This window comes from Pelobates fuscus, chromosome 4 (genome assembly GCF_036172605.1).
Source record: "Pelobates fuscus isolate aPelFus1 chromosome 4, aPelFus1.pri, whole genome shotgun sequence".
In the NCBI taxonomy this organism is placed as follows: Eukaryota; Metazoa; Chordata; class Amphibia; order Anura; family Pelobatidae; genus Pelobates; species Pelobates fuscus.
Window position 1 is genome coordinate 274,412,028 of NC_086320.1, and position 14,270 is coordinate 274,426,297.

General features: G+C 36.9%; 1 protein-coding gene across 1 annotated transcript in view; it reads left to right on the forward strand.

The window, feature by feature from the left end:
* Positions 1-14,270, forward strand: part of TPK1 (thiamin pyrophosphokinase 1) — a 601,906-nt gene that overhangs the window by 422,969 nt on the left and 164,667 nt on the right. The window contains exon 8 of the mRNA XM_063450652.1: positions 13,773-13,884. Coding sequence (XP_063306722.1) covers positions 13,773-13,884 — 112 coding nt within the window. The remainder of the gene's footprint in view (positions 1-13,772; positions 13,885-14,270) is intronic.

A 14,270-nucleotide genomic window follows, 5' to 3' on the forward strand; every position in this document is an offset into this window, starting at 1 on the left:
ACCTCACCTGAGCGTCACCTACTCTTCAATATACCTCTTACAGCCCCAACAGACGACTTGTTATTGTAACCGGACATTAAATGTAGATATTGTCAGGTTGATATATGTTACACTATAGCTTAGCGATCTCTGAGACATCATTATAATACTGTGCTACCTATTTCTTATTATTGTTATAATCTTATGTTACCTAATTCTTGATACTACTCTCATATTATGACAAAGTTATATTATGAATATCCAATTCTAATAAAAACATAAATTGAAAAAAAAAAAAAATGTCATCTATGCATATACATTCATTTATTTATATTCAATATTTTATGGATGTGAAATTTATTAATTTTTCCCCTTTTTTTCCTTTTAGTTTTTATGTTTTTTTAAATTCTGATCTTAATATTGTTACATATCTTATTGGCATTGTGACAAACTGCCATTTGCCACTGGGCATCAGAGAGGACTGATTGCCAGCCTCCTGCCACATGACTATGGCCCTGGAGTGTATGGACCTTTAAAAACAGTGTATGGGCATATTGAATCTTTTGGGACACTTTTTCTGCCCTTTGAATCCATGGGAAGGTGTGCCTCTTCCCCTCACCCTGTCCCATTGTTCTCCAGCAGGGCGTTGTCCCAGGGACACTGCCAAACAAGTTGGAACTGGCTGTTTTGTCCCTCCTCTGTCAAAATATGACTTCCACCTATCCCCTGAACCACTTAACCGATTCAAGTGAATTTTGGATATTTTGTCCCCCAATTATGCTGGTTATAAAAATATAAGTTTTATTGATATTGCATGTAAACTCACAAAGTTATGAAAATATATAAAAAGTGTAACTTTTCAGCTTGGAGATAATGGAGTAGATACAGTTAATTAACTCAATTATCTCCTAAGCAGAGGGGAGGAATTCACTGTAACTGCTGGGTGTGCTCTATTGTCATCTTGTGTATGATTGGTTGCTGTAACTGTATTGTTGGTGCCCCACAAGGTCCAGTGGGTGGTGTCTAACATGTAAAATCCTGCATAAAAGCAGCAATGAATGCTCAGTGGAGTCAGTTCTTCTTGACCCTCAACACGTAGTCTTGTCTCGTGATTGGAGGGGACAGCTATACTCACACTGGGGATTGCTACGCTCTGCATACTCCCCTAAGCTTTAATTACTTAGCTCTTTTAAGAGCTTGTTACTGATACGCTCTCCTGGAGGAGAGGTCTTCACCACACGGTCCTGGAGGACAGAGGCTGATCCAGGGTGGAAGGAAGACGGCAAGACTCAAGTGAAGCTACTGTGGTTGTGGAGTCTGTGGTGGTTGTGGTGTCCAGTGCGGTGCTTGTGGTCCTCGGCGCAAGCTAGGAAGAGTCCATCAACGGAAGGTACTCGGTCGGAGTACGGGGAGTTCCGTTAGAGGAATTTTCTTGTATAAAAGATCCTTTTTCTTTGTCATATCAATGTCCACATACTATACTGCTTACATATTATTGATGTTTTAAAATGTTGACAAATATATATTATTATTGTTATTTATATTATTATTTCTTAAAAACAATAAAAAAAAACATTTGAAAATACATTTGCATGTATACAAGTATATGCTATACTCACTGGTCTATATATTCACATTTGGCTTACTAGCATACAGGGAGTGCAGAATTATTAAGCAAATTAGTATTTTGACCACATCATCCTCTTTATGCATGTTGTCTTACTCCAAGCTGTATAGGCTCGAAAGCCTACCACCAATTAAGCATATTAGGTGATGTGCATCTCTGTAATGAGAAGGGGTGTGGTCTAATGACATCAACACCCTATATCAGGTGTGCATAATTATTAGGCAACTTCCTTTCCTTTGGCAAAATGGGTCAAAAGAAGGACTTGACAGGCTCAGAAAAGTCAAAAATAGTGAGATATCTTGCAGAGGGATGCATCACTCTTAAAATTGGAAAGCTTCTGAAGCGTGATCATCGAACAATCAAGCGTTTCATTCAAAATAGTCAACAGGGTCGCAAGAAGCGTGTGGAAACACCAAGGCGCAAAATAACTGCCCATGAACTGAGAAAAGTCAAGCGTGCAGCTGCCAAGATGCCACTTGCCACCAGTTTGGCCATATTTCAGAGCTGCAACATCACTGGAGTGCCCAAAAGCACAAGGTGTGCAATACTCAGAGACATGGCCAAGGTAAGAGAGGCTGAAAGACGGCCACCACTGAACAAGACACACGCTGAAACGTCAAGACTGGGCCAAGAAATATCTCAAGACTGATTTGTCTAAGGTTTTATGGACTGATGAAATGAGAGTGAGTCTTGATGGGCCAGATGGATGGGCCCTTGGCTGGATTGGTAAAGGGCAGAGAGCTCCAGTCCGACTCAGACACCAGCGAGGTGGAGTACTGGTTTGGGCTGGTATCATCAAAGATGAGCTTGTGGGGCCTTTTCGGGTTGAGGATGGAGTCAAGCTCAACTCCCAGTCCTACTGCCAGTTTCTGGAAGACACCTTCTTCAAGCAGTGGTACAGGAAGAAGTCTGCATCCTTCAAGAAAAACATGATTTTCATGCAGGACAATGCTCCATCACACGCGTCCAAGTACTCCACAGCGTGGCTGGCAAGAAAGGGTATAAAAGAAGAAAATCTAATGACATGGCCTCCTTGTTCACCTGATCTGAACCCCATTGAGAACCTGTGGTCCATCATCAAATGTGAGATTTACAAGGAGGGAAAACAGTACACCTCTCTGAACAGTGTCTGGGAGGCTGTGGTTGCTGCTGCACGCAATGTTGATTGTGAACAGATCAAAACACTGACAGAATCCATGGATGACAGGCTTTTGCGTGTCCTTGCAAAGAAAGGTGGCTATATTGGTCACTGATTTGTTTTTGTTTTGTTTTTGAATGTCAGAAATGTATATTTGTGAATGTTGAGATGTTATATTGGTTTCACTGGTAAAAATAAATAATTGGGTATATATTTGTTTTTTGTTAAGTTGCCTAATAATTATGCACAGTAATAGTCACCTGCACACACAGATATTCCCCTAAAATAGCTATAACTAAAAACAAACTAAAAACTACTTCCAAAAATATTCAGCTTTGATATTAATGAGTTTTTTGGGTTCATTGAGAACATGGTTGTTGTTCAATAATAAAATTAATCCTCAAAAATACAACTTGCCTAATAATTCTGCACTCCCTGTATATATATATATATATATATATATATATATATATATATATATATATATATATATATATATATATATATATATATATATATATATATATATATAAAATATAAAATATCAAAATGATCTTATCCGATTTAAACAACAAAAATTGGAGAAGGTTAACCACGATTACAAATACCACCAAGTATACCGGTGGCTTAGTGGTTCGGAACCCAACAGATATACATATCCCAGGTTTAAACCACGTATACGTAAACCTTCTCTCCAAACGGTAGACATGAGCTCAGGTGAGTCAGCTTCAGATGCGGAGAACAAGGAGGGACAACATTCAGTGAAAACTGTGGCTTTTTTAGACAAAGACTTGCATTCCAAAGATGCACCTGTGGAATCCGGGACACATACCCAAGGCGCAAAAGGAACAAGCTTATACGAAGAGGGCAGAAGAACCAGAAGAAATATAAATGACAATGCCAAACCTCCGATGAAAAAACGATGACACCTGTATATAACTTGTCATGTAAAGAGTTAAACTCACATCATTTATCAGTTCTTAATAAAGGACTGATGTTCATTCCAGTATGCAAACCAGACCCCTTCCAAATTGAAATCGAAATGTACAAACTCCAGAGAATCTTATGTATTAATGAAATTAAGAAAGACACCACGAAGCAGTTCGAGGATCATCCGTTTAGACCTAGAAGCAAGAAAGATATTTATAGTAATAATTTGATCAAATCATTCACGCAAGCGGTCCATAAAGATGCAGTACAAATATCCAAAAGACCACCTAAACATAGATACAATTTAACGAAAGAAGAAAAATCAGCATTGACTGATCTAATGCGAGATCCTGCAATTGTCATCCGTCCGGCGGATAAAGGTGGTGCTATTGTCATTCAGACATACACAAAATACAGAAATACAATTATATCATTACAGGTGCAATGATATGGGTGAACCCAGGAGCTAATTCCACTTAGAAAGGCTTGAGTCACCAGTATGGATATGTAGTGTGAATACCAGGCAACTACTATGTATATAGTGTGTATACCTTTAAATCTGTCAAAAGACAGGATAGGGTTATGACACACCAATTGCTTATATTAAAACATATAACTAGTGTGTATCCCTTTAAATCTGTATAGGACGGAAACAGTATGCTCATCAAGATAAAACTTCAAAATATATCAAAATATATGGATGATTGTATTCTATATGGAAAATTAATTACCGGAATCCAATCGGTTAAAATTAATATAAAATTTATTAGAGAAAAAATAATAACAATAGTTGTAACTATGTCAAACCATAAATGCAGTATAGAATGACAACGAGAAATTTAAAATATATATTGATATCGAAAAATATAAAAATGGGACCGGCGCGCGAGACCACCCTTTCTGTCCTCGCGGCGGCCAGTCAGATGCGCGGGAGCGGACTTACGTCATGCACAGGACGCCCTGTGCATGACGTAAGTCCGCTCCCGCGCATCTGACTGGCCGCCGCGAGGACAGAAAGGGTGGTCTCGCGCGCCGGTCCCATTTTTATATTTTTCGATATCAATATATATTTTAAATTTCTCGTTGTCATTCTATACTGCATTTATGGTTTGACATAGTTACAACTATTGTTATTATTTTTTCTCTAATAAATTTTATATTAATTTTAACCGATTGGATTCCGGTAATTAATTTTCCATATAGAATACAATCATCCATATATTTTGATATATTTTGAAGTTTTATCTTGATGAGCATACTGTTTAAGGCCTATACAGATTTAAAGGGATACACACTAGTTATATGTTTTAATATAAGCAATTGGTGTGTCATAACCCTATCCTGTCTTTTGACAGATTTAAAGGTATACACACTATATACATAGTAGTTGCCTGGTATTCACACTACATATCCATACTGGTGACTCAAGCCTTTCTAAGTGGAATTAGCTCCTGGGTTCACCCATATCATTGCACCTGTAATGATATAATTGTATTTCTACATTTTGGGGCAGTTTTTTGGTGAAATTTCTGCCTATACCCAGTTTTTGAGCACTCCATTCCAAGTCAGACTCCCTCATCCCTGAGTGTTGCTTTAGGCATACCAGACCAACCTATTTTCATACACAAAATACAAACTGGAGATCCTTCGGCAGCTGAACGATGAATCAACATATCGTAGACTAGTGTTTGATCCACTAAACAAGTTCCAAAAAATTATTGATGACCATATTGATTTTGGACTACATTCAGGATATTTGGATCAGAAGACGGCCACCTTTTTACATGTACCTCATCCCAAACATCCAGTTCTGTATAAACTCCCGAAACTACACAAAGACTCTGAAAATCCACCGGGCAGATCGATTGTATCTGCAAAAGAAGGCATCATTGAACCAATTGCTCAATATGTGGATTTCTACATCAAAAATCTTGTCAAGGATCTCCCGACTTGTTTGAAAGACACACCTGAATTTTTAGAACATATTCGACAAATCCACCTACCAGAGGACGGCGACACCTTACTCGTCACACTTGACATACAAAGCTTATATACTGTTATACCCCATGAACTGGGTATTCAAGCGGTCCGAGAGATGTTATGCAATTCAGATATGTATAAAGCCCCCCCCCCCCCTCCCCCATAGAATATCTTATGGAGTTTCTTTCTATTGCTTTAACTTGCAATTTTTTTAAATTTGAAGAACAGAACAGTTTTTCCTCCAGATAGCTGGTACTGCTATGGGGGCAGCTATGGTGCCCTCATATGCAAACTCTTTCATGTTTTGGTTTGAAAATAAGTACATCTTACCTGTATATCAACACAAGATTGTGAAATATCTCCGGTATGTGGATGATATTTTCCTAATCTGGGACTATTTATATATATATATATATATTACATATATTTTTATTATTTTCACATTTATTATTATTTTCATTACATATATATTTTTCAGTACAGGTTTCACTATATTCATTAATTTGTTTTCATATGTACATCACCCTAGGATCCAACCATATCAATTTCGGTTGTTTCGCTACAAATTATTATTGCGAGTGTTGCTCACTCCAGTTATTATTATGATTATTATTATTTTTGAATCTTTCTAATTAGATCATTATTATCATTCAGAGTATTATTATGACCTTATTTATGTATTACCTATTAGTATAAACTTTAGAAAAACATAGCAATGCTTTTGAACTGTATTTCATTTTCAGCGGACTTCTGTATTTAGCTGTATTTGCTATAGGCATTTTGCACGTATGGTTTTGGTGGGACTTCTCTATTTGGAGACTCTGTCTCTCTGTCAATCACTATTATATATTTATTCTCCCACATTATATGCACTTTGACAGTGGGTCCTCTCCTTGTAGTTTTCCTACTTCTCTATAGATCTCAGTTTGTCCTATAGCGATATATACATACATATCCCTCCTTCTAGACACCTTCAGTGTCCGGTTCTATATTTAGATCCCGATCTGGGATTCTCTTTTCACTATTCACGGCGGCATTTGGTCGCCTAGCAACCACGTCTTCCCCTGTGTCACGTCATCACGTTATGACGCAATCGCGGCTTCCAGCACTTCCGGGTTCATCTCGGCATGCAGGTTCACAAGTTTTCTGCTCACTCCATTGGTAAGTCACTTAATTGTTATATGTATATAATGTCACTTGTGTGTATGTACAGTGATCTTGAAAAAGACCATTAGGGGTCGAAACGTTGATTTTGTTCACAGATGTACTGATGTTTTTCTTCACCCAATAAACCAGTTTTTTACTTCATCGAAGACCTGTGAGTGCACCCCTTATTTTATATTTTATATTTTGAACGCGGGTAGCACCTAGGCAAGATATTTTTCAAACTTTTTGAGTAAGGAGAGTGCCAAGCTTTTCTATTTTGTATATATATATATATATATCTATATATAGATATATATATGTGTGTGTGTGGGGTTTTTTTTTTTTTTCCTTCAAAATTCGATGTCTTCTTTTGTGTTTAAATTCTCCAATATAATGGTTCAGAATTTCTCTCCCAAAAGGATGGGAGGCTCATTAGAGTTACCATTGTGACATTTCACCAATTGTGGACTAAACTTGACAGCAGAAGACAAAATTGTTTACACTGAAGAGAACAATTGTAGTCAGCCCTTTTCCCATGAGAAAAAAATGGGAAATAAAGATCTTTGTTTCTTATAAAAACAATGCCACAAATGATTATGTGGGGTGAAAAGAGGCATAGTCTTCAGACGAGTATTGTAACAGGAAAAGAAAGATCTATTGAAAGTATAACAAACTGCTTACACTGCTTCTTTAGAATAAACTGCAGGTCAAGGTTGTTCAACTATTTGCACTACTAATTGTCTTGGATTACAATAGTAATCATGTTGGATGACGTTTAGAAACAAAATCTGGAGTGAACAACCCCATTTATATTATTGTATAGAAATAATTTGACCTCAAGTAGATTACCACATGTTAAGAATAATTAGGAATTACCCCTGCCTTGATGAAAGTAGAATTTAAATGTTAATAAAAACAAAACACAAATTGTGCTTTTTTTTTTTTACGGATACCTCCCAACAGCGAAGAAGAGGTTAATAATAAAGAAAAGAGAAAAAAACAAACCATAAAAAAGAACAAACAAATAAAGAATAAAGAAGATCCCTCTCACATCCTTTTTTGTTGTTGTAAATGGCAATACTGGAAGTCTATGAACCATGCAACAATTGTAGGTAATTCAAAAGAAACAAGAAACGGTCACACAACTCCGGCACGACGGAACCTGCAGGAAGTTTTCAAACAACAACAACAACAAAAATGAGAAAATACTGGAAAGCAAACTGCAATAAGAACAAGAAAAAAAAATCATAAGTAAATATACAGTTACGCGATAATAACAGCAGTGACATAACATCAGAAGGCAAGACCAATACAGTAGCCAACATAAGCTTGAGAACATGGAGAGAAAAAAATTATAAGAAAGGTAGGAAAATATTTGCTCCTGTCTTTTAGGAGGCCATGAAAGTCTGTACACAAAAACAAAAGTAAAGAAAGTGTGCTGCCAGCCTCAAAAGCTGAAGAAGCCACAACACCCCCAGCAGAAAAGAGTGATCAATCCCAGCTAGCGAAAGAAGTTAGCATATCCAATGAGATACGGTTACAGTAGATACTGGTTGTTGAGGTTGGACATAGGAAATCAAGAGAGGGCAAGTGGAGGAAAATTTGAGGGAATCTGTAGCCCAAAAAATATATTTGAATACAACAGACTACATAGAGTTTAGGATGGAGTGAAAAATAGAGATAGAAAAAATAAGTGGAATTACACACCATACTGTGACAAATGACACAGGAAACACCCTTGGGGTGAGAGAGAGTGTATTTATCCAAAGCATGGATAGCGAATACTCAATGAAATGAATCAGGACATGGGAAAATATCTAATTTTCCAGAGAGCTGACAAATGTATGAATCACCCTCACGCAAATCATAGAGGAAAAAATAGAGGAGTCATATAAATGGCTATACCCAGAGGTAGGAGGTCCAGGAGATGACAAGCAAAAGGATCTCTGCCAATACAAACACTTTGCAATGGGACATGTAGAGATTGAAGAACTGAATAAATAAAAACCGAGATAAGATTTCATTTAAGAAAACAAGACAGGAAATTGAAAACTGCCACTACAGGGGATGAAAGGGATCCACCTGTCATTCCAGACACCAAATTCTCCATGTATGGAGATGGGATTTGTGGTCCCAGGTACTCAAAAGAAACTAACAATGCCAATTTAGTGCCCACACACCTGTCCTGATCTCAAATCTCCCAGTGTTTGGAGGTATACACTAGGAATCATTTAATGATATCCACTTCTTCAGGTGTTTTTTTCCAGAGTTCAATCCATGTCGGAATGTCATGTTGATTTGGGAGAAAAGGTTTAGTTTCTTTTGTTGATGAATTAATAAGCACAGTGTATAGATTACTGTATAGTTTTGTATCTACTTAATGTGATAAGATAAACCACTTACCGTAATTCGTGGTTGACAGGTTTTACTTTAAAATATTTTTTTAAATCAACCTCTAAACATTTGTCTTTTACAACACTATCTTATTATGCAATGGTTTGTTTGATCTAATTGATGGTCTGTTCAATATAGAATCTGGGAATGTATTTAGAAAAAAAACGTAAAAAATGTAATTAGAAAAAACACACAATGCAGTATTTTTTTTTCACCTTATGGCCTGCCAGTTAATATAGAAGTAAATATTTGCAAGCTGGGGAACAAACAGAACTTATAAAAAGTGACAAGTACACTAGGTGAGGATTTTTGATTAGCACTTAATCATCCTTCATGATTCATGACGTTTATGAGTAATGAGGTATCTAGGGTTGAAAATATTCCATCAAAATCTACTACTGCATTGCAATATATAAAGCAATGAACACATCAGTTAGGAGTACTAAAATGTATTGATACACTCACATGTTAAAGGGGGATTTCTAAAAAAACAAACAAACAAACAACTAATATAATATGCGCCATATATCCGACAACGTGGTTATCTCAACATAACAATCCACAATAAAAAATATACTAGTATAAAATGTAGTAACTTCTTTTCAAAGATCCTTGACATTATTAAAAATAAAATCTTAGGATGGGGCCTGACCACTGAGAGAGCTGGATGCAGGTTGAATGAGCTCCCAGGCCTGACATCTATTAAGCTCATAAATCGAAGATTGTTATTCAGTTTCAGAAATATCGGTCTTGAGAAAGGGGAACTAACCTTGAAGCAGGTTAAACACTTTTGGAGGCCTGAAGTGATCGCAGTGTAGCTCATGGCCTACCACTTGTCCCTAGGTGGGCACCTACGCTGCCCCCTCTCCCCCCATACTGCTGCATTCCCCAGGGCCAAAACACAGCCAGAGTTCTCTGCCTCTCCTCGCAAAATGAGGATCTATAGGAACAAGAGACCTCTACCCAGACAGACCTTAAGGCCAGAAGGTGAGGGCACTGACAGGCAGGTCTGTTGCACAGGGAATCTCCGGGCTCGGGAATTTGCAGTGTCCGCTCCGGAGGAACAAAGAGCCGTGAGAAGATTTACGCGTGGGCTGCAACACATTAATGGACATAGCACGTACATATCAAAGATGTATTCTCCCGTCCCCTCTCCGATAGTTTGGAGAAACTGAGATATCAGTATATTATGTCACCGCCCAGTGGCAATTTGTTTGTGTTTGTTTGTGCAGAAAAGTGCATTGTCTTTTCGATTTTGTAACCCATTTCTGCTGCATATATTGTTAATATTAATTATACTATAAATTGTGCATGCTAGATATCACTATGCTTGTTACTGTTGTTGTGGCGTCACAAGCTTAAATGTTATCATTTGCACATATAAAAATATTTTTTTTAAACAATCTTAGAGCAAACAATCGACACTTGGATTGTTACATAAATGTTGCTCTAAAAATGTAGTTTAAAGGATCAAACCAAGCACCAGCTTAATGTAGAGGCTGTGGAATTTACCTTTTTAGTTTATTCACAGTTAAAAAAAAATGTGTCTGCACCTCAGCGTTAAGCAAACAATACCATATTGAAAATAAGAAAGTGTATTGTTTTTTTCTGTATAACAACTTCTTAAAGTGTTAGTAGGCCTTGAGGCTTTTTGTCTCTATTTGCTTGTTAAATTTTTATCCTGCAAAATATTCCAAATTCAATGGGTCACAGGTCTAAATGGGTTCCAATCTGCAGAGCCATTCCTTTGGTTAACATTTCAATTCCATGTTTAGTGGCATTCTCCAGACTGTAGATAATCTAATTTTATTGCTGAATATAGCAGAAGCACATTACAAAACCCATATTCGTATGCCCAAAGGGGTTTATGGGATTTGTAGCGGCCTTAAGTAATTATAGTGATGCATACAGCTTAGTAATGCTGTACTGTTCCATCTGATAACTAAGGGAATAGTTTAATTAATATATTTTATTTAATGAAGTTATTTGCTTCTGCAGGTACAGTACAGCCTACCATAAAAAAAATCTAATAGAGCCTGTAAATGTTATAACAATAGGCTTTTTTCCCAAGCGTATATGTTCCCTTCTATCACTGTGACCACTGTTCACCCCCTTTGCTGATGAAAATAAAAGTAAAAAAAAAAGATTAGTAAAAAAGAAAAAGGGGGCCAAAATAGATTGTTGGAGGACAGAACAGGGGGTAACCCTAATAGTATGAAATGAGAAAAACAAGAGAGAAATCTGTCCTATAACGCATATACAATTGTTCGGATTATGCAAACTAAACCAGTTAAAATATTAAACTTTATTGAATAGATAATTTAAATAATAAATCGATAAATCAATATATACAGATAATAACTTAAACAGTGAGGTGAGACACACCAAAGTGAAAAAGTGTAAATCCCTAAATGGGTAACATAATGAGGCTATGCTGCCTAGAGGGTGCCTATAGTGGCAGTCCCGTCTACCTGACGAGGTATGTAATTACACTAGCTGCCGATCTAGCAGGGTGAAACTCTGATAAGAGAGCAAAATCAAATAGATTGCTACTGCAACAAGACAGAGCCCAATCCTAATCGGCAACAAAAAGGCAATACTAGATAGCCACGTGTAGGGATGGCAGCAAACCACTTCAGTACATCCAAATGCCACAAAGAGTTACAGGGTCTCTATAGAGTAAAACGAGCAAACATGTAATGGTGGACAGTGGAGGAACTGAAAAATCAAAGGAAAGTGAGTAATGTCACTCAACAAAGTGACATTACTCACTTTCCTTTGATTTTTCAGTTCCTCCACTGTCCACCATTACATGTTTGCTCGTTTTACTCTATAGAGACCCTGTAACTCTTTGTGGCATTTGGATGTACTGAAGTGGTTTGCTGCCATCCCTACACGTGGCTATCTAGTATTGCCTTTTTGTTGCCGATTAGGATTGGGCTCTCTGTCTTGTTGCAGTAGCAATCTATTTGATTGTGCTCTCTTATCAGAGTTTCACCCTGCTAGATCGGCAGCTAGTGTAATTACATACCTCGTCAGGTAGACGGGACTGCCACTATAGGCACCCTCTAGGCAGCATAGCCTCATTATGTTACCCATTTAGGGATTTACACTTTTTCACTTTGGTGTGTCTCACCTCACTGTTTAAGTTTTTTTCTGTATATATTGATTTATCGATTTATTATTTAAATTATCTATTCAATAAAGTTTAATATTTTACCTGGTTTAGTTTGCATAATCCGAACAATTGTATATGCGTTATAGGACAGATTTCTCTCTTGTTTTTCTAAAAAAAAAAAGATTACTCACTTTGTTTCCAGCACCTAGATGACTCCAAAGATGTCAGCATGCTTGCTGATATCTTCTGTAATCTCGTCAAATGTAATTTTTCTCAGAAGCTTTGGTGTAGGAGATACACATGGGTGGTCAAAAACTGTGCTCCTCCAATCAAATGTTGCCATGAGCAGTATTTGATGGAGGGACCGTGTTTTTTTATTTTTTTGATAAAAAAAAAAAATTAGCACTATCAATCAGACACTGAGTTTCCAATTTACCAATTGTAAAAGCCTCTGTCCCTGTCCCTTCTTGTTTAAACTCTGTTCTGGAGGAGGAAGCTCCACTAAAGGTGCAATTAACCCTTCAATGTAAACATTGCTGTTTCTACACAATAGCAACATTACATGTTGAAGGGCTAAAATGGTAGGACCACTGCACTCAAACCACTTCATTGAGATCAAGTGGTCTGGATGACCGTATCCTTTAAAAATTTTAGGGTGCCTGCGAACTTCTATGACAACGAATAGGCATTGCTCCCTGGTAACATTACTAAATTGAGATGATTAGGATTATAAATATTTAACAGGTTGGAGGCAGTTTGGACATTGGCACTCCATGCTGCATAGGTAAGGAGTAAAGGTGGTTATGGTGCTTTGAGCATCTATTTATTGAGAGTACTATTTGACGCGTTACCTCATTGTTTCCATTGGTTCTTTTTAACTAATTAACTACTGTCTTTCCCCGAAAATAAAACTGTGTCTTATATTCATTTTCCCAATGATAAACGCACTAGGGTTTATTTTTGGGGTATGTCTTATTTCGGGGAAAAATGGTAGCAAGCATGAGCTAGAAAACAGGTGTGCGTTCAGGGGACCAGTTAACTAGGGCATGGAATCCTGCAAATCTATGTTCGGGGAATCTTTATCCAACATAGATTAGCTTACTCGCAAATAGAATCCTATGAATCTATGTTTAAGGAAACTTCCCCAAGCATAGATTAGCTTACTCGCGAATGAAATCCCAAAAATTCCCAAAACTTTGATTAGCAAACTAGCAACTAGGGCTTATTTTCAGGATAGGGCTTATCTTGCGGGCATCCCCCGAAAATAAGCTAGGGCTCATTTTCAGAGAAACAGGGTAGTAGAAAAAAAACATAAAATACAGATTTTAGTACTTATTTATATATATTTTTTCAATTAAAACTTGAATTGAGACAACTGAGTTTGTGGACATATATGCCTTTAAGCTAGCAGTTCTATATTAATTTCAGAAACATCCATTTATGTTTTTACTGTGCCACAGGGAAAACACAAGCTACACGTTTCAACTGGAAAAGAGGGGAAATGGTGTGGCCTGATACCTGTAGGATCCGAGTGCAATTCTGTAACAACCACTGGGCTAAAATGGAATCTTTGTAAGTAACACTTATTGCTTGTGTTTGCAACTACTGTTTAGTGTGTCATTAGAAACATAATGCTTGGTGAAAAAATTAAATAATTATCTTTTTATACAAATAAAAAAAGATCTTATAGTAAAGGGAAGCCAATTAAAATGTAAATAAAATAATAATTTATGACAATCCTTGCACACAGCTACTAATAACATGATATCTTAATTTATAAAAATCAAAGCTTTTATGATTTAATTTAAGAAAAAATCTATAAAAATGTCAGCATAGAAGTTAAACCTAGTTTTTGAATGATGATACGGTGATGCAAGAAATGCAGACAGACTGTTTTCGAAAGAACACTTTATATATTTGAACCCTGATAGATCGTGTAAGCATTTATTAGTTTCCCT